The 20,410-nt window shown below is 39.0% G+C and overlaps 2 protein-coding genes across 4 annotated transcripts; both read left to right on the top strand.

Annotated features, from left to right (window-relative positions):
- Positions 1 to 3,508: 3,508 nt before the first annotated feature.
- laptm4a (lysosomal protein transmembrane 4 alpha) lies at positions 3,509 to 12,452 on the top strand. Its single transcript, XM_023415111.2, has 7 exons — positions 3,509 to 3,740; positions 6,165 to 6,285; positions 7,997 to 8,073; positions 9,819 to 9,941; positions 10,433 to 10,528; positions 10,901 to 10,999; positions 11,446 to 12,452. The coding sequence occupies exons 1-7, from the start codon at positions 3,612 to 3,614 to the stop codon at positions 11,518 to 11,520; spliced, it is 720 nt and encodes a 239-aa protein (XP_023270879.1). The 5' UTR covers positions 3,509 to 3,611; the 3' UTR covers positions 11,521 to 12,452.
- Positions 12,453 to 13,143: 691 nt separating this feature from the next.
- matn3a (matrilin 3a) lies at positions 13,144 to 20,360 on the top strand. Of its 3 annotated transcripts, XM_023414871.2 has the most exons (7): positions 13,144 to 13,704; positions 15,430 to 15,930; positions 16,993 to 17,568; positions 18,628 to 18,753; positions 19,203 to 19,301; positions 19,544 to 19,613; positions 19,730 to 20,360. In XM_023414871.2, the coding sequence occupies exons 1-6, from the start codon at positions 13,536 to 13,538 to the stop codon at positions 19,597 to 19,599; spliced, it is 1,527 nt and encodes a 508-aa protein (XP_023270639.1). In that variant the 5' UTR covers positions 13,144 to 13,535; the 3' UTR covers positions 19,600 to 19,613; positions 19,730 to 20,360. The 3 variants fall into 3 exon arrangements, with proteins under 3 accessions (XP_023270639.1, XP_087032426.1, XP_023270641.1); XM_087176300.1 differs by lacking the exon at positions 15,430 to 15,930 and having other exon boundaries at positions 13,462 to 13,704; positions 19,759 to 20,360; XM_023414873.2 differs by lacking the exon at positions 15,430 to 15,930 and having other exon boundaries at positions 13,463 to 13,704.
- The last annotated feature ends 50 nt before the right edge of the window (positions 20,361 to 20,410 follow it).

Raw genomic sequence — 20,410 nt, 5'->3', positions numbered from 1 at the left:
TACTTGGTCAAGTTGGTGCTGTACTGTTGTACAGTTTATAGTATTGTGTGTAAAATTATAATCTACAACAACTAAAACAAACTGTTGTTGACAAAAAAATTACAAGACAAGCCCTGCATTCAAAATCTAATTTAAGTACATAAGTATGATACGGTAATAGTAGTCGTCGTAGTAGTAGTAGTTGTTCTAGTAGTACAGATATTTTTTAATCTTTTAGTTTATCAAATGTCGCAGAATAGTTAAAAATTGACACAACAGTTTCCCAGAGCTCAAGATGACATCTTCACATCATTTGTTTGTACTGATCCACAATGCAGAAACCACAGATACTCAGATTATAATCAAATAAAACTGAATGTTTGGTGTTTTCTTTCTCTCAACAAATTACTCCGCTGCTTTATAGATATTCAAAATTGCTGAAGATTAATTTCCTGTTGACATAGTAATGGGTTAATCAATCCATGTTGAGTCTTGAAGTGAAATATGCAAGACGCAGTCTGCACTTTGTGATGCCATTGTGGCACAGGGCTGACACACACAACCCAAGACATTCACACTTACTGAACTTTTAGACCTCCCAGTTTACCAAGCCTTCTGCGCGTGAAACTGCTCAACACTTTGTTGCTGCACCTGTTAAATCTACAATTGACTAATGATTTAGTTAATTATTATCAATTACAAGTTAAACACAAGGTTTACTGCATCTGTGTAATTATCCATTACTACAGCCTGTAAACATTCCTAATAGTAAACATCATTATGAGCTCAACTGCATCTGGGATTATGATAATATCCCCTGATACAGGAACTACCTGATGGTAAATGTGATGTATGAATTTCCAGATTGTTCCAAAATGTACAAAGCAACTTTTTATCCTCACACGCACTCCATCTTTAAAGCTGGCTCTAAAACATTCATAGTGTTTCTTTGATGAAGAACAGCAGCTTTAAGTCATGTATATTGTGTACAATGGATACAGGCCATTTCAGTCCCCATCAATGAGTTTTGCTTGTGAATATCAAGAACAGTTTACTCAACTGAAATGCCTCATGTTCAAGAAAATATTATTTCAGCACCTCCAAAATTCATATAGTAAATGCAAAGTAAATAGTAGAATATGTATTTTTCATGTAAAGACCCAGAGCTTTTTACCTTTATCATGTGCTCCTATCAAACACTGACTCTGTCACAGAAATAGCTCATATAAGAGAAGCTTTTGCCACATGTATTGTTCTTTCTGTTGTATTAATATCTTTGAGACCATATTGTTAACAATATTCTGTCCGTATATGTTTCCTACTTTGGCAAATGTCTGGAGTGCCATTATCATTTAATCTGAACTGTATTTTACCCATGACTCTTTATTGGTGATAAAACTGTGATCACTTGCGTCATTATGGGTTTGTCAGTTACAGTGTGCTTTTAGGATTGTGTTATTTCAATGGGACTTTGTATGTAGGACATGATTCATTTCTTTATTGCCCTCTCAAGGAAAGTACCTTCACAAGCTTCCTTCACCTCTTTGTTTTAATGTGTCTAAAAATGGGACAGGAACAAGCAGTCATTCTTAATTTTAAATATCTTCATTCATTTTGTCCATGACATTAGATGTCTGCCCTTCCTGAAGGGTTTGAGGGATCAGCGTATAACCTGGATGGTTCTGGTTCTGGTTCAGGTTCAGGTTCAGGGGACTGGTCAGAACAAGGTAATGCTTTTTACCATGTTCAATGACTATAAAATTGATGATTTACAGAATATCTCATGATCCACTTTACAAAGTATATATTGTTTATCTCATTATTATCTCAAAAACTACATACAACATGAATCATGCCTCTTGTCTGCACCCTCACCAGGTGAAATTACACACGATGTGGATGACCCCAACAGCAACGACTGGATGTTTGACAGTACACACTGGCCCACAAAAGATACCAGATCAGGATATATTATTTTGGCAAACAGCAAGAGCCTCTTGGAGAACAAACAACTTTTTGCAGGTAGTTTGTTACACTGAATTTAACAAAGTCATACACGGTGAATCAGTATTCTAACTCAGTAATTTATCTTCACAGCTATTATTGCAGGCGGAGTGACAGGCGGGACACTGGCTGCAATACTGACAGCAATATTAATCTACAAATGGCACAACAAAGATTTTGGAGGATACATTCTGGGCCAGCAGACCCACAGGGAAGGAGTCATTTAAATTTCCAGTCCACACTTTTTAAAAACTGTCTCACCAAGGCTGATGATGCTATTTCCCTTCCTTCAGAGCGACTGTAAATGTATTCTTGCCTCAGGGGTGCTGGGGCTGCACAGGGGATGACAATTATTCTTGCATTTAATGGAAATGTATCTGTTGTTTATTTATGATTTATTTATTGATGATAAAATATGAAGAATTGTCTTAATTTGATGATTATCTGTTTTGTATGTTTTACAATGCTTTGAAATGGCTTCATTTGTACCCAGGGCCATAGGCTGAGGACACTGAGGCCAGGTCCTCTGATGTGATGTTTTGTGTCATTTTTTGGAAATCGTATCCAGGGAATAGTCTGCCAGGGTAATGATCAGTAACTTAAATGAAATGCTGCTTGAGTTTTAGGGTCCTGTTCGAATGTTGGCTCACTGTAACTCTGTCATGTCTTTCTGGGACACTTGAAAAGATCAGAACCACCGTTCAAAACGTCTACTGTGAAATATATCTGTTGACATCCCTTGACCCACTGTGTTGAGCAGGGAAACGACAATTAGCTGAGTAAATCAAGAGATATGAAATAAGAATCTAGGGGATTCTCATTTGAGGTTTTATATTAAATATTAATTACAATAATTAAGTAATGACAATCATCTGCTACAATGTAACACATTATGTTGCCTATGTACTGTATCTGCCATATAATGATTTGTACTATTTTTTTTTTATGTAGAATTCTTAATAAATTAGCTCTATAACTATTTTAATCCTCAATGTCTTTGGTATGTTATGTGCAAATACTGAGAGTGTATGTGTGGTATATATTAGTATGTATGTATTAGTAATCATTGGTCAGTATTAGGTAACCCTGACCCTAGCAAATTATTTTGTGAAGACGGGGCCTTAAGATTGAGTGATAATTCAAGTTTTGCCATATAATTTGCTTTAATGTAGAAGTAATGCTGACACAGTATTAAGAAACACACTTGCAGTTATATGAAATACCACAAACTGATTGTCAAACGATGAGCATGGGGCCCTACAGCCTCCAGAGGATCTGGGACTCTGGGACAGTGGTTCAAGAAGAATTATTTCAGAAAAAGTAGCAATAACACAGTGCAAAAATACTCCGTTAGTTTACTGTCATCATTGAATCGAGGTATATTGTTAAAGTAGCTCCAACATGTTTGTATCTTCAAATTACTTTGAACTTTTTACTTTTCACTGGCGGAAACTCCTGTCGGTCAAAGCTGGGCCTGGTCCCGCCTCTTCCTCCCTGTCAGAGCGTTTGTTTTTATCCGCGGTGTCGCGCAGCTCGTCGTGGGGGAAGCGGTGGGCGTTCCTGCGTGTTCGTTAGCTGACTGTTGATGCTGAGAGGCTTTTCCTCGTTCGAGACCAACAACTCTCCCGATGTTTCTCCCTACGCTTGTAGAGGACATGCATCATTTTAAGCCTAGTCGAGACCGACTGTACACCACCAGGTGTTGTGGATGTTGCCATGTCCGAACGGGGACCATCATCCTGGGAACATGGTACATGGTACGTAAAATGGTTGATGGAGGTTAGCACGCTAACGGAAGCTAGCACAACCAGTATCAGTTGTGTTAAGTTCGTTAAAGTAGGGAATTATATAATCAGCAACAACTAGGCAACATTAACAGCTTCCGAAGATGTATCGTGATCATTATCATAAACTCTTATATGAGCTAAATGTTACTTTTTACTATTTAAAACAGTCATTACATGTCGACTTAACGGACACAGAACGCGCTAGCATTAGCAATACCCTGCTATAATTCCGGGTTTGGCTAAATGCGTCTGTCCATAACTTCTGTCTAACTGTCTCACAACCTTGTAATTGTGGTTATAAAACCGACAACAGAAAATTGTGATCTATCCGTTCCTAACCATATGGGCTCTAAAATTTTTTTTAAATATGTGACTTTGGCTTGGATAGCACAGTAGCTAGCCGACCCCGGGCAGACGTGCTAACGTCACGGCTGTCAAATCATAACAGAAGAAGTTTCGTTAAGAGGAGATCCGCAGTAACATTCAATTCTATTAACATGACGCAGATTGTTGTTTAAAGGCATTTACTTTTCAATGTTATTGCGGGTTAAATTAGGAAGCGGTATTCGTTGGCACGCTGAAGCATCTGGCTGTTAGCTGCCGCTGTCCTAAGCACATTTTGTCCCTGCAGCTTCTCTAAACTCACAGCTGGATTAATCCCCTTCTCATTTCCCCACATCACATAACAGATGTTTCTGGTTTTTGTTGCGTTTTCAATGTGGCATGAGTTTTTTGCCAGCTGGACAATATTTGACATCACAATTTTCGCAGTGATTGTACAACACTCTAGGTTGTTTACAATTGACATTTCAATCTGATACAACAATGACACCCAGACAAGCAGTTCCGAAGGGAGCAGGCTGGGCCATAAAGACCAGCTGTTACATTTAGGAGAGGCTGGTAATTTTTTTTATTACTCAGAGAACTCCCATTTTACTTTGATTTTTGAGAATATTTACTCTTTTCGTTTGTGTTTGTTACTGTTGTTTAAATTCATGAGAAGAATCAAAAATCCTCTGTTTGACTAAAGACTTTAAATCTAAGCCTATATACCTGGGTAGTTTGGGTAGTTGTGAAAACAGTTGCTAAGAAAGCAGAACACAATCGCTGATAGATAATGTTACACCATAATTGCGGTGCAGGCAAGACTGCCTCTCTGTCCTTACTGGTTTGGGCAGTGCAAGACATAAATTATTTTACCCACTTGTACCAAGTGTTATTAGCACTTGAATTGGTACAGTAGTGTGTGATTGACACACTTAATCTCACAGTGTTTATTTTGTCTTCACCTAAATAACCAGGATTGAATCTCACTAGAATTTTTTTTTATCTCAACTCTCTCCCTTTTGAAGTTGTCTGAATATGTAAAGCAGTAAACACAAATGACCTCCTCACTACACAATACTTTTCTGCAGTTAAATCCTGCATGATCAGACATTTGTTGCAGAAGGCATAGTTTTGTGCTGTTGTGAGTTGAATTGTTGAATATAATATAGGGTGTTGACCTTGTTGAATAGCATTACACTCACATTTTCTTCCTTTTTAAGGCATCTTTAGCTCCACTTCTCAAAAGTTAGTTTCATGTTTAACCTCCTAGGACCTGGCGTCCACATATGTGTACCTCACATTTTTGGGTTCTCTAGACCACAATACTAACTTTTTCTCAACAAGGGCCTGGTGACCACATATGAGGATATTATACTGCCACTCAGTAATCGAAATTTAAAACTAATGTCCTCATATGTGGACATCATTTTTCTCAGGTCCCAATCAGCCTATATAGCACAGAATAGAGCTCGGGTCTTAGGAGGTTAAAGGGTTATTTCTGTTAATTTCTTTAAATAACACATTACATCATTTTTTACATAATAACCAATTATTCCCATGGCATACAAGTTTCATTTTCTTTCTTCCAAGTAACCATTGGTTTCACTTATACTTATACTTACACTTATAATTCGTTTTCATAGTATTTAGAATTAGTTTGTTGTATAAATTTTATTTTATTTTTTCTATAATGTGCTGTATCTTGTGAATGCAGTACATTTTAGCCTGAACAATGGAGTGTCCTTAAGTCCTGGAATGGTTCCTCCTCATGAATGTGTTCCCACATAATGATAAAGCTAATTTAACTAAAAGGGTGATAAATTGTTCACTGTAGTATCTCATGCATGTCTCTGCAAGTAGATTTATGCACAATACTGACATGAACTGAAACCAGCTGTTTGGAAAAGAGGTATTTAAGCTAAAACATATTCCATTCTATTTTTTGAAAGTATTGTCAATTATGTTAAGGATACATCATTTTTAGTAGTTGATGTGCTAAAATATGCAAAACCGCTGCTATAGTCTTTTTTTTTTGTAAAGCTTAAATCTCCCACTTCCTCTCCTCAGGTAGTCAACCTGTTGATGGGCATCCTGCTGACCGTAGCTGTGACCCACCCGGAGAACGTGCCCACCATCGACTTGCAGTATGAGGTCATTGACCATTACTTTGCCTCCAACAGGATGTCTGGTAAGCTGTGAAATCTGCATAAGAATTACTGTATTGGCTAAAAAAGTCCATTGTAAAAACAATTACATTTTATTCACTATAACACATGTTTACACTAGAGCGTTTAATTAGTCAACCAACAAAAATTTAATCTGCAACTATTTTAATAATGGATTACTCACTAATGATATTTTTATAAGGAAAAATGCCAAAACTTCCCTGGATGCAGCTTTGCCAGTGTGAGGATTTGTTTCTCTTTCTCTCTTTTATGTAATTGGAAACAGAATATCTTGGGGTTTTGGACTATCTGTTGGGTAAAGCACTACATTAGATTATGTCAATAAAGGCTCTTGGAAAATGGACAGAAGATGGGCAAATGGTCTGCAGATTAATCGATAATGAAATTGTCAGTTACACTCTTAATTTAATCAAACACAACTCATTCTGTTATGCTTAGCCTTTGAATTCCACTGTGTCTTGATGATGATGATAAATTGCTCATTGAAACACCACTGAATAGATATTTTCTTCATTGGATTTTTCATTGTGTAGCCACTTTTTCTTTATAGGGCCTTTCACTAACCCAGGGGCTGCTGTTATGCTGAAGTTGAACATGTGATTCATCTTCCACAGGGAGCACAACTCCCCAGTGACTGCTAAACAAAACTACCCATGAGGACAACAGAACATTGCTGTGCTGTTTACGTGCCGTCCGAAAATTTTGTTATTGGTGTGATGCCACTGGTGTCGCTCCTTTGTATTTCCTCAAGGATTTAAGTTTGTCTTAGGTGTTTGTATTTGTATGTGCCAGGGCAGGGCTGGCAGGACAGTGAGCGTTCCTTTCTTTCTAGATGGGGGTTGTTTTGTTAGTTGGCTTGGTGAAGGCGTCTTCATTTTTCTGAAACAGTGACTCAGCGGGATAGAAAGGGAAACAACCACGGTGGGTTGACCTTCCCACAGCAGGCTCATGCCAGCACACAGGGCAGTGGAGGTTGTCCACAGCCTGCAGAGACAATGTTAGCATTCAGACTAGTTAAGTTGTCATTACTCCTGACTATAAGTGTGGTTTCATCAAGCTGCACTCATTGTATTCCACAATTCAGGACATGTTTAAAAGTTATTTATCGATCAATCAATTGAAACAAACATGGTATTTTTACCAACTATAATATCAACTCTTCATATTTATAATTTGATGGATGTCAGAGTTTAACCTTGTGTGAATTTTGTGTACAGTGGCCTAGAGATGAGTTCCAGAAAGTCTTCTGACATTTTCATCCATTGATGTACAAATTGTTCCACTTGAGCAACTGAACAACAGAGAAGTGTCTCTGCACCGCATTGCTGCAGTAGCTTTCTCATAAGCAACATCTCTTCTGTGCAACAGGCAGAACAGTTTGAGGAAGTGAGAGACTGAGCGATGGAGGGAAAAGAGGATATGAAAGGCAGGCCTTTTAATTATCTCATACTGAGTTTCATTGCAGCCGAGAGGGAGAGGCTTAATGCTCCCAGTTGGCCTTTAAAACAGAGTTGACTGGAAAGAGGAGCCCTGGAGGCTGTTGACTTACACTATATGCAAATTACAGCTGCCTCAAAGAGCACAAGCAAACATCCATTCATCCACACTCACTATACATTTGCATTGCGTATACAAGGCTAAAGCTGAAATAAAATTATAATAAATCTTGCCTGCATGTGGTGATGTTGTTTGTTGTCACTTTGTCTCATACAGAGAATGCCTGTGTTGGATTTGCCATCTCTCTGCTGATGCTCACTATCAGTGCCATGATGGTGTATGGAGCCATTACTGTAAGTGTGCACTGTAGATATGGTGCCTTCTTAAAAATTCTCTTTTGACAACATGCACTTAATTTAAAGGACTGTCATGGCTTCTTATGCAAATCTGTAATCCAAAATTATGCTGTATAAAGAGTATTGCTTTCAAGTTGTATAATAATAGCACCAGAGTGAGTAACAGGAAATACCAAAGCACCCTCCTCTTTTTTTTTTTTTTTTAACTACAGTACATTTTAGCTGAATGTTTAAAAGAATCTTGCTGCAGTGGGGGTGTAGCGCTCAATGCTATGTTCTCACTGCCTTTCATCTTTACCTCACAGGCCTGCCTGATGGCATCAAGACTTACAGGTTTGGTAGCCTTTTGACGTGGACCTGCATTGCGCTGCTAGTTGGGATGATTGCACAGTTAAATTATGGCACACATCTGCCAGCTTTGTACACTGTCCATGCCGGTTATTTATGCTTTAGCTGTGCAACTATTTGCTCCTGGACAAATGTAGCAGATACCCTTTTTAGTATAGCGTGGTGGTGCAGAGTGTGCTGGTGTAGAGTCCTAGTGAAATGCCCCTCAATGTTTATAAATGCCAAAGATATTCACTACTTTGCTACATAAAGTAGAAATGAAGAGTGAAGTAGATTTTTGTCAAGGCTGGAGTATACTGTGCTTTTGGTAGAAAAATCACCCAGAATACCTGTAGAGTTTCTTTTGAAGTGACTAAGTAAAAGGACTGCTCTGCGGATTTTTTCAACCATCTCTATGTATTTGTTACATTTTAGCAAATATACACTTTACAGAGTCAGCTCTTCCCCTTTCTGTGGGCAAGCTGTCTTCGTTTATCCCAAACCACATCTGAAGGTGCCGTCACATCCTGAGCAGTAGGAAAAAATAGTTTTCAATCTCGGAACACTCAAGATTTAAACCAAGAAAGCCAAGTTTAGATTGTTATTCTTGAGAAGCTAAGTATTCGTTGCTGCTCAGGATGTGAGTCCATCCTCAGGATTTGTAGATGTCATTAAAATGTCTAAAAGTGACTTTGTAGAGTAGAGTACTTGCTTTATCTTATACATTTCCATAAATTTTCAAACGAGAAATCCGTGATTTTAATCATGGTAACAATCCGGTCATCTGTCAATGGTGTCATATCGCCTTTGTGCATGCATCGTACATACATACATACATACATACATACATTTTTTAGATCTTAGTTGTCCTAACTATATATTTTAACTGGATTAAGGATTTTAGTCATCGGACATCTGGATCATAAGTTATCAGAGAAACAAGTTGAGCAAACATTAGTGTCGGCTCAACTCCCAGTCCCCCCCAAGACATCCTCTGCTCGCTGAACAGTGTCAGAGAAATACTGATTTTTAACGTTAAACTGCTTTATTCAATGTTTTACTAGTTTTAATCCCCTGTTTCATTTGTTTTGGAGAGGAGGAGGAGACCTCTTTGGATAATTCCAATAGTGCCAAAACCTCCTGAATGACAGACACTGAAGGAATCCTAACCAGGAACCTCACGATATCACCAAACCGAGTTTTTTATTTTTGATTTGATTGCGAGACGCCACAGCGGCAGTAGTTACAAGCTGTACGCTTAATAAAAGCTAACCACATTAAATTGAAACAAATGTGTAGAGATGAGGTTGAAATAAAATGCAACATGGTTCTTTTTTTATCTTAAATCAGATCACCCCAATTGGTTAGTTATTCTTCTGCACCTGTTTCTGATTTCTTGTCTCTGATTTCTTCAGCATCGTGATGGATGGCTGATCCCGTTTTTCTGCTACCAGCTGTTTGACTTTGCTCTGAGCTGCCTGGTGGCCATCAGTTCTCTCACCTACCTACCCAGGATCAAGGACTACCTGGACCAGCTGGTCAGTCCCAGCAGCCCACACTCTTGATATTTCCAGACTCAATGACACGACTCAATCACACTATCCCTCCTGTGTTAGTTTTACCTCAGAGAACCATGACACAGTCTACATATTGGAGAATACAGTTTTATAACCAATTGCCAATTGTTTCGTAGGATTTTAATGTGAATCTTATGTTCCTACACATTAACTAATTGTTTCCTTCTAAAAAAGGACACTGTTTTTAGAGTATGATTCCACATTTAAAGAAACCGAGGAGAACAATGGGGGAAATGCAAATGAGCTGCTGACTATGCAGTTGTCAAGTCCCTTAAACTAATTACGAAAACAGCCAGCAGCAAACTACATTGTTTCCTCAGCCCCAAATCCCCACAGAAATCATCAGTTTTTTTGCTTATTAGTTCAGTGGTAGTATTGATGGTGATGTGAGTTGAATAAGTATGAAGAGGTTTTATTGATTATCTGACTTTGTCTGTTCTTTTCATCCTCAGCCGGATTTCCCGTACAAGGATAACCTCCTCTCTCTGGACTCCAGCTGCCTGCTGCTCTTTGTGTTGGTCTTCTTTGCCTTCCTGATCATCCTCAAGGTGAAACTATTGGTTATTCACAGTAAAGCCTGGTTTACTCAGTATTGGTTTATTTAATTTATGTCCTCCTAAAGCAAACAAATATAAAAAGGAATGAAATATAGTAAAATGAGAAAACTGATAATAATTGCCTGTCTGTGCGTTTAGTAAAGGGGTGAATTCAAGACATGGTTTGCAGAGCTAGGCTATGGCTAACATTTTTCTGTGTACTAACAACACTGGAGCTGTTATATTTACATTTTTCTGGTTTATTTAACGTGTAGGAATTCAAAAAACAAGGAGTTGTGGTTTAGCAAATCGAAGGATTGAAGCTATTTACTGATGGTTTAATTACTCTAAAAATCCAAATACAATCTTATGTCTGTTTTGCAGGCTTACCTGATCAACTGTGTGTGGAACTGCTACAAGTACATCAACAACAGGAACATGCCAGAGATTGCTGTCTACCCTGCCTTTGAGACCCCTCCCCAGGTACGAAATCTACCTGTGATGCCCTGTGATTGACCATTAAGGTTTTTATCAGGAGCATCTAATGTCACGATAAGGCACTGGACACAGATGCAGCAATGTGTGATGTTTAAGTGTAGCCAGCAGGTGGCATGCTGTCCACACGCAAAGGTCTGAAAAGCCACATTAGCCTATTCTATTGCTGCAGCCTAATAAAGTCATTGTGCGGAAGAGGGTTAATCCAAAAGCAGAACAGAGTCATCTATCATAAATTGCTAATCATTTTGTCATTGTTATTGTGGGATTTTTACTTTAGTGATTATTGTAAAGATTGTTTTATCACCCGGCCCTACAGTGAAGCACACATTTTTGTAGTGGTGTACCAACACAACCTTATGATGTGTGTGCACCCTTGTTCCTCTGCTCAGAAACATCTTTAATCTTTAACATTTTTTTCCCTTTCTCTCCAGTACATCCTGCCCACTTACGAGATGGCAATGAAGATGCCAGAGAAGGAACCTCCTCCTCCTTACATGCCTGCTTAAGCACCAGTTGTTGCCAAAACGCACGCACGCACACGCACACACACACACACACAGATACACACACACACACACACACACACACACACACACACACTTGCACACACACCCATATGCATTCCTACGTTCCCTCACTAAACCTTTCTGAACACCATTACGCCCTTATCCCCTCCCCTGACCTACTGTGTATGTGTAAGGCCACTGAAGACGCTTTGTTCAACCCTACCCGGCTCGCTGTATTTCTATAGACTGTCTATAGAAGTGTGAGAGGAGGAAGGTGGGAAAGATAGAGATCTGTGTGAAATAAATGAATGAATGTGATGACTGAAAAGCAACGGAAGCTACCAGCCCATTTCCCCTCTGGCCTTTTTTATGTCTTAGTAAAAGGGATACATGTGAAAATTTAATTAAATTGCTTGAAATGCTCTCATCAATCCAGCACCATCCTATCTATAGATTGATATATGAAGTGTTAAAAAAATATTATGACAATCCACTTATTATAGCTCTTTATTGTTGAATTGTTATTTTTTCCCTGATTATTAATATCTAGACTATTCGTTCTCAGTCTTGAATGGAGTCTGTAGCTCTTTTTTGTCTGTTATTTATTTAGCTTTGCTGTGGTTCAGTTCACGCACCGCCCCCACCCCACCCCCCTGCAAACATTTTCATCACTCTCTGCTGCCCTGATGTGTTAGCAAAGCTAGTGATCAGTTTTCCAGCTGAGTCTGAAAGCGAGAGAAAGAAACAGCAGTGGGCACTGATGGTGGATCATTGCCTCTGCTTCCTTCTCACCTAACATCTGGAGCAAACGGCTAGTCTTGTGAACATAAGTAGTTGCATGCTTATCAAACCCCCCACACCCCATTACTTTACTGGTAATATGATTTTATCCTAGTGGAAACACATTTGACTTCAATAAACATTTCAGAACATTTATATCTCCAGTTGACTTTTGTTCATGTCAGATATGCTGAAGTAAATTCAATAAAGAGATTAATAGCAAAGTAGGTATGTGTTGTGTTGTTGACAAAAACAAATCTCAGCTCAAGCTCAAACTTTTTAGTTTGCACGGTTGTCATGGAAATAGAAATGTTCAAATGTTCATTTCTTGGCAGACTTTTCATTCATGTTGGCTGAAAAGTAGCTGTTCTGATATTAAATGGACCTTGAGATGAAATTGTTTTTTTTCCAACTGCTGCTTCCAAGACTAAACTATGAAGATCAAATCTTCTAATGTCATTGGGAAGTGAGGATGAAAGCTGTACAAGTGTTGTCTACCATGCACTTTAACCATAGTAATAATGTAGGTCAAAATAAATGCATATGAAAGGCGTTTGGCTTTTCAAGAAGTTCACAAGGTAGAATTACCTTTAGTCAGAGGGGAAAAAAACTGATTATACAATATAAAGTCTGATATAAAACATGTTTAGGCCTCATTATTCTTTTTTAAGTGGTTTGAACTATAATTTGAAATTCCACCCCAAATTTTAGTTGTTTTTTTTTTTGTTTGTTTGTTTTTTTTAGCATTTACATCTTCATGAAAAAAAAATGTATTATTGAGGAGTTAATTTTATTTAATATGTTAAAACCAGTCATTACAAACACTGAGGTCTTTTTGGTTTCAGAATTTCTTACATCTCTGAGTGGTACTGGGGAGGCTTTAGCTCTGTATTTCTGAAATCCTGGCTCCACCCTTGATCACAATGAGGAAATCAGCTTTTCAGAAATAAATGAGGCAATTGAAGAAAGGGGGAAAAATATCTATAAAGTTATAAAGCTCCCCCAGACTGCAGATTAGGATAGATTATTTAAATCTTTTTGTATAAAGTCCTCCACATACCATTGTTTACCGTGGCCTACAGGTCATGTCCCACCTTTGGATTGGGTCGACAGTTTGACGTGTTGCACTGAGAGCTCCTCATATGAGGGGGCGGTCAGACCCCTGCTGAGCTGAGCAGGACCCTCAGAGACAGAGCACAGACACTGGACAGACCACCAGAAGACTCTGTGCAGATATGATGAAGTCTTTCCCCTGGAGCCTCTTGTACTGCGCTTCCCTGCTGCTGTCTGATGTACTGGGCACATATCACCTCAATGCAGGAGATCCTCACCTGATAGCTGCACAAAGCTACGCTCAAACCAGGAATAACGGTCGACCACCACTCAGGACCCTGAATCCAGCAAGTAAGTTTTACTGAAGTCTCTAAAATACTTTTTTACTCTTGCTGAAAAGACAGTTTCAGCCAGTAGCTTCTGGTACTGGTGGAAGAAATGAAGTAAAATGACCACAGTAAAAAAAACAAAAAACACCAGAGCTGAAAAGTAACAAAGTACATTTACTCAAGTATTGTACTTAGGTAATTACAGGTGCTTGTAATTTACTTGAGTATTTCTATCCTACAGCATTCTTCTGCTCAACAGAGAGAAATACTCTCTTCACTTAACTGATTTTATTTTCATTTAAGATTCATAAGATAAGTGAAAAGGATTATTATAAGTTTAAATACACTGTTAAAAATTAGCTAGTTGGGACCCCTCGACAAGTTTCAGACATGTATGTCATCAAATAAATTATCCAATATTTAAAAAAAAAAAAGCTAAAATTAGATTGAAGACAAAATAAATACAAATTTGTGCAGCAGTACATTAATCCTCTTCCGACCCCTCAGATTTATGGTGTGTCCCTGTGGAAGGGCTCGATCCTTACGTCGAGGTCAACTGGACAAAGTAGCTCCACCTCAACCATCTGCAACAATACAATTCTACTTGTGCATCAATCAGTATTAACAATCTAATAATGTTCTATGTAGTAATATAGTATATAATATATAATAATATCAGTCACAGAGGTTTGATTTTTCTGCAGAACGAGTACTTTTACTGGTATTATACTCGTACTATACTTCTGTACTTTGACTTGAGTGCAGAACTTTTACTTGTGTTGCTACTATAACTTGTGTAACATATAAAACTTATGACTTCACCACTGAAAAACACTGATGAGTAAAAGTTCTGCTTTCAAAATTGTGCTTAAGTAAAGTTCAAAGGTTCAGCAAAGTAGAAAGTACCCTTAATGCAGAAGAATGTCCCTGTCAGTATTTATTAGTTTACAGTATACTAAAGTATATGATATATTTACAGCATGTGTAAGCAGCATTTTAATGTAATATCACAACGGTGCGTACTTTAACCTCTTTATGTACTGTTTGCTGGTTTAATTTACAACAATGCATCATATTCAATGAACTCATCATTGGTTTTGCTTATAAAATATTATCCTGTAAAGTAACTGTAATTGTAGTGGAGTTAAAAGTTCAACATTTCCCTCTTTAATGTAGTTAAGTTGAATTATAAGGTAGAAGTACTAAAGCAAAGGAAAAGCAGCTGAAAACTGTTCTTGAGTAATGTACTTTCTTATATTTAAACACTGCTTTCTGGCCACATTATACGTGTTGAAGTCTCTTGTCAAAAGTTTGTTTCCATAAGAATAATGCAAATTGTTTTGTAATGTAAGTCAGTCAGTTTTTGCTGATTACACTTTTAGACAGTTACTTTTGGATGTTAATATTAAAGCCTTGTAAGACCAGATATTTCATCTTTCAATAATTTAATCTAACCAACAGTATAACAACAAGATTTTATACTTTTCTCAAGCACAACATGCATGAAATCTAAATTCTCGGCTGGGGGTTTCACAAGCACTGTACAGTACAATTGAAACCAACCAGGTGGCTGAATGTACACTCATGCTTTAACTAATCATTTGCCTGTGCTCCCAAGAAAGCAAAAGTGAATGTTATATATTTCACAACAACTTTCTACACAGAGTCATCTTACACAGCTTTCCTGTTTGTCGTCTTTCAACCTACTAATGTTCTCTATCACTTTTCCTTTCTGGTGGCCCTGTAGTTCACAGAAGTGACTACACGTATAGAGGAGGGTATCACTACCACTACCAGCCACCAAGGATCCCTCCACCGGTAGTGTATCGACCTATTCCTCTATCTCCACCAGTGACTTACCACAGACCCTCCGTCCCCATGCCACCCTATCACCACAGGTTCACAGGGCCACAAACGCACCACATATACAAAGGTCTATCTCCACCTGTAGCTTACCATCAACATCAAAGGGTCAAAGGCCCGTTTCATTACAAAGTAAAAGGTCCGTGCCCAATAAAGTCAGACCCCACAGTACCAACAGCACCTGTGGTACACCTTCCTACCATCATCCCAACTCTACCAGAGCCGACACTGCCGCCAACTCTCCCAGCAACTACAGCGGCACCGCTGACAACCATCATCCCAGTGGTGGTGACCGCAGAGCCGCCAGTGGAGACCCCCGCTCCTGTGACGCTACCGGTCAGTACCCAAAGCGGCCCCATCACCACCGTCAGTCCTGTGGAGACAGGTAGAATATTACCAGTCAGGTTTTGCTTCCCAACATAAACCAATGCTCCTCAATGCTTTCCAGATCTCTTTGTGTCAGTTTAGAAACTAGGTGCTTAAAGCAGATGTCACTTCATTTAACGGAATAAATCGACATGTTGAGGAATACACTTATTCTCTTTCTTGCTGAGAATTAGATGAGAAGATTGATACCACTCTCTTATCTGTCTGTTAAATAAAGCTACTGCCAGTAGTTGGTTAGATTAGCTTAGCATAAAAACTGGAAACCAAGCTTCCGTCCTACCAACCGGCATGTAACTATGTGATACTTAATATGCTAGATACTTCCTGGTTAAATAAAGTTTAAATAACAAAAAAAGAAAAAGAAGACAGACATGAGAGTGGATAAATATGCTGATAAGGGTATTTCCCAAAATGTTGAATTGCTTTAAAGCAGATAGCCCAATAATCAGACTGAATGTCTGTTTTGATCATTTCATATTCATCCTTTAATTTCCGCAGCTACAAAAGAAGGCCACTTTGAAACAGTTATTTGAAGCATCAACTAAAACTGATTTCATAGAAGCAGAGTTAGAACTTTAGTTGTATTTTACTTTGAAAAAGCAGAGGGAATCTGATGTTTAGCTACAGATATGTAGTTTAGTGTAGCCTACTGTATGTGATTGGTCAGGCAGGGCTCCTAACACTCCATCTCCATCTTTAGGTGTGATGCCACTTTTTATGTGTGGGCATCAAGCATCCTTTTCATTCAGGGAAATGAGATGAAAGGATAAGATCAACGAGAAGTCCCTAATGGACTGTTGAAACCCTGAAATGATGCACAGTATGTCTTAAGGCATACTACATCGTTTCACCAGGACCCTTTATCTCACCTCTGTGGTGATGCACAAAAATGGGTAGGAATGGGTATTGTGCATCCCAAAGTTGTCTGTTTTTGATTATTAACTGTATCTCTCTCACAGTGAAAGTTCAACCAAAAGGCTTACATGTTTCTGTTTGAATGATGAACTGGGTTTTGAGTGTTAAATGGACTTAATCCTGCCGTGGTTTGGTTAATCACCAGAGACAGACTCTCAGTGCAGGAGCCGTCCCCTGGACCTGGTCTTCATCATCGACAGCTCTCGCAGCGTGCGTCCTGGTGAGTTTGAGAAGGTCAAGATCTTCCTCGCCGACATGGTCGACACTTTGGTCGTGGGCTCAGAGGCCACCAGAGTGGCTGTGGTCAACTACGCCAGCACGGTCAAGATCGAGTTCTTGCTCAAAGACCATTTCAACAAGCCAGACATGAAGAAAGCCATCTCCCGCATCGAGCCCTTGGCGGCTGGCACCATGACCGGCCTCGCCATCAAAACCGCAGTGAACGAAGCTTTCACTGAGCAGTCTGGAGCCCGACCTCGCTCTAGGAACATCTCCAAAGTGGCCATCATTGTGACGGACGGGAGACCTCAAGACCAGGTGGAGGAAGTGTCTGCAACAGCCCGGGCCTCAGGCATCGAGATCTACGCTGTTGGGGTGGACCGTGCAGATATGCGCTCCCTGCAGCTGATGGCCAGCATCCCTCTGGAGGACCACGTCTTCTATGTGGAGACGTACGGCGTTATTGAGAAGCTCACCTCCAAGTTCAGGGAGACCCTGTGCGGTAGGACAAAGAGGAGCAAGACGTTTTCCCACCATTAACCCTAGTTCTAGTTCCTTTGTAAGGGGCACCTACAGTCTTCAGGGGGTTTTGTTTCAGTTTATGGATCATTTACTTTGCTATTGTTGAATTATAAACTTTGAAATCAGCAGATGCTCTCAACCCCCACATGGACTGCAGATGTCGGCACTAGAACCTGCCTGTAGCTGCTAAGCTAAACCCATGCAAAGTCTTGGGGCCATGTAGCCCTAAACTTTCAGCTTCTTTTTTTTTAAAAAAAAGCAAAAATTGTATATGGTGATCATTAGTAATTTGTTTCGCAATCAATGCATTATTGTAGATTGCTTCAACCTTACTCCTTTTTATGTGAAATGATTTAGATGTGCAGTAGAACCTCACTTTTCCAAACAACTCAGCACAACTGAAATACATTGTAATATGGACATGGATCAAATATTAGTAATTGTAAACAATTTGCTAATACAACTGTTTTTTTTGTCAATAATTTTCATTTACTGATATTATAGTATATATATATATATCAATATAAGTGAGATTCTGCTGTGAACTTGAAATTTTTCCATGTCACTGTCTGATGTTTGTCTTGTCCCCCTCGTTTATGAAATCATGTGTCTGTGTAACTGTCACAACTGTTGCACTTCAGGGTCCTGTGGTTTTACCTGTGTTGTTCAACACACAGTGAAACTAAGCTCTTCAAATGACCTTGGCTTAGATGAGGTGAAGGTGTTATCCACCACAAGTGACATGTGGTCAAGGACAAACACTTTAGAAAAGCTTGCAAATATGAATTTTGGAAGAAAGAAAAAAAAAACACACACACACACACACAGACACAAATATCTATTTTAATCATTTTTGTCAGCATATGTCCTCCATTAAAAAAAGATATAGGTTACATTTTAACAATCAACATCTTTGGTGGATTTTTGCACTCTGCAGAGTAACCTACCTATATACTGTAGCTACTGTACACTAGCACATGAAACCGTTCCCATGGGTGCCGCCTTGACAGCTCCATCCCCTAATCCCGGTTTATTCTAGGTCTGGACCCCTGTGCCATTGGACATGACTGCGAACACATATGTGTCAACAGCAACGCCTCCTATTACTGCAAGTGCCGGAATGGTTATATCTTGAACGCGGACAAGAAAACATGTTCCCTGAAACGTAAGAGCACAACGTATGGATTCCTGCAGTAAATATGAAAGTCCTTGCTGTGATACTAATGCAGTCTAAGAGCGTGAGAGAGTGTGTAAAGAGTATTGTGCAGTATGTGTTTGCTTCTAAGCAATATCACAACCAGCTGAGCATTATCCCTGATTCTATTATTCACTGCTGAATGTGACATTTGTTGGACAATTATCAGGTAATATTATAGAATTGTTTCACTACAATTGTATTTTTGCTGTGGCACAATGACAATGGTAAATTAATAATGTAGATTATTTTTGGAAAGTGTGTATTTTTAAATGTGTGTGTGTGTTCGTTTCATCTTTGGTTCTTGTTCTTGCCCAGCAGACTGGTTGGAAAAAGTAGAGTGGGTGGTGTTGTGTGTGCTTTTTCACTCCCCGCATGATCTGTTACACTGATGTGAAATTCGCTTTCTCCTGGCAAAGAGGTGAAGGTGGAGGTGGTGGAGGATCCCTGTAAATGTGAAGCCAGACTGGCTTTCCAGAAGCAGACGCAGGCGGCCATCCAGCAGCTCACAGCCAAGCATATCCTTTCTATTGGTTCAGATGGAAGACACTTTATTATAAACAGTCTCTGCAGCACATTTCACTGAGCTGGCAGCAGCTGGTTATTTCTACACTGCTGGGATTGTTATTGGAATATGAATTAACACTGTGTCTCGTCTATTTTTAAGAGGGCAATATGACCAGCATTTCTTATTCTGTTTTCGACCTTTAGCTGTCCCTGTAAATGTGTTTGCAAATGAGTTTCCCTTGACTGACCTCACTGGCCGATGTGTCTGGGAGAATAGAGCGTCTGGAGAACATGGTGGGCCGTGCTTAAAGCTGGACACAGTGGTAAGTGTTGGAAGCTTTTTCTTCTGGGATGATTGGTGATAAAAAAATAAAAAGGATTTTTAAAAAAACTCCCACCCACCTCACAGTTTGACCTCATGTTTATTTACTCTCTGCAGAGGCAGCTAACTGGTTTGTTTCCTGTCAGCTGCAGAGCCATGGACTTACTGCAACATAGACATCTGCTTCCTGTCATCTGCCTCCACCCATAACTACTGCACGTACTTCAACCACAGGCCGAGTGAAGCTGTGATTCATACACCAGTATCCCTCAAATTACTGACTGCTGCCACAATATCCACAGTTGATCTGGGATTTTTTTATGAACAGTGAATGCAATGTTTTGAAACTGCCGTAAAAGCTACTTATAATATTTTTTCTTAACACGAATATGATCATGGTGTGATGTTAAATAACCAAAGAAAATGAGTACTATTTTCATTGTTATCCTGTACTGTATTACGTATGTCTTGTGTCCAGTCTGTACAAAGATGCATATTGTATATAGTAGTTATTTGTGAAAATGTCTCATTGGATTGACGAAGTGATTTGATTTTAATAGAACAGCAAAAGGTTTCTTACATGAAGTGTTTTTTGCATATTTTCTTCATTATATACTCTCTGTTACGAAGGTTATATATATATATATGTGTTTGTCATCATCTATCATATGACATGACATTTAATGTTTGCTAAGATTTATAAATGTAATAAAAGAGACAAATTGGACAATAAAATAATCATACAGGAGTTGCACTTTTTCCCCCTTATAAGAGAGTGATACTGACAATATTATAAGT

This window comes from Seriola lalandi, unplaced genomic scaffold (genome assembly GCF_002814215.2).
Source record: "Seriola lalandi dorsalis isolate HSWRI2012SDOR001 ecotype SW California unplaced genomic scaffold, Sedor1 jcf7180002054544, whole genome shotgun sequence".
In the NCBI taxonomy this organism is placed as follows: Eukaryota; Metazoa; Chordata; class Actinopteri; order Carangiformes; family Carangidae; genus Seriola; species Seriola lalandi.
This window is presented reverse-complemented; position numbering and strand designations above follow the sequence as displayed.

What these genes read in the sequence shown, in the direction of transcription:
- matn3a (XM_023414871.2), top strand. Translation starts at nt 13,536, where the DNA reads ATGATGAAGTCTTTCCCCTGGAGCCTCTTGTACTGCGCTTCCCTGCTG. An exon ending in CAGGACCCTGAATCCAGCAA is followed by an intron (nt 13,705 to 15,429) that starts GTAAGTTTTACT and finishes GTGGCCCTGTAG; the next exon opens with TTCACAGAAGTGACTACACG. An exon ending in CGTCAGTCCTGTGGAGACAG is followed by an intron (nt 15,931 to 16,992) that starts GTAGAATATTAC and finishes GTTAATCACCAG; the next exon opens with AGACAGACTCTCAGTGCAGG.
- laptm4a (XM_023415111.2), top strand. Translation starts at nt 3,612, where the DNA reads ATGTTTCTCCCTACGCTTGTAGAGGACATGCATCATTTTAAGCCTAGT. An exon ending in AGGACTACCTGGACCAGCTG is followed by an intron (nt 9,942 to 10,432) that starts GTCAGTCCCAGC and finishes TTTCATCCTCAG; the next exon opens with CCGGATTTCCCGTACAAGGA. An exon ending in CCTTTGAGACCCCTCCCCAG is followed by an intron (nt 11,000 to 11,445) that starts GTACGAAATCTA and finishes CTTTCTCTCCAG; the next exon opens with TACATCCTGCCCACTTACGA.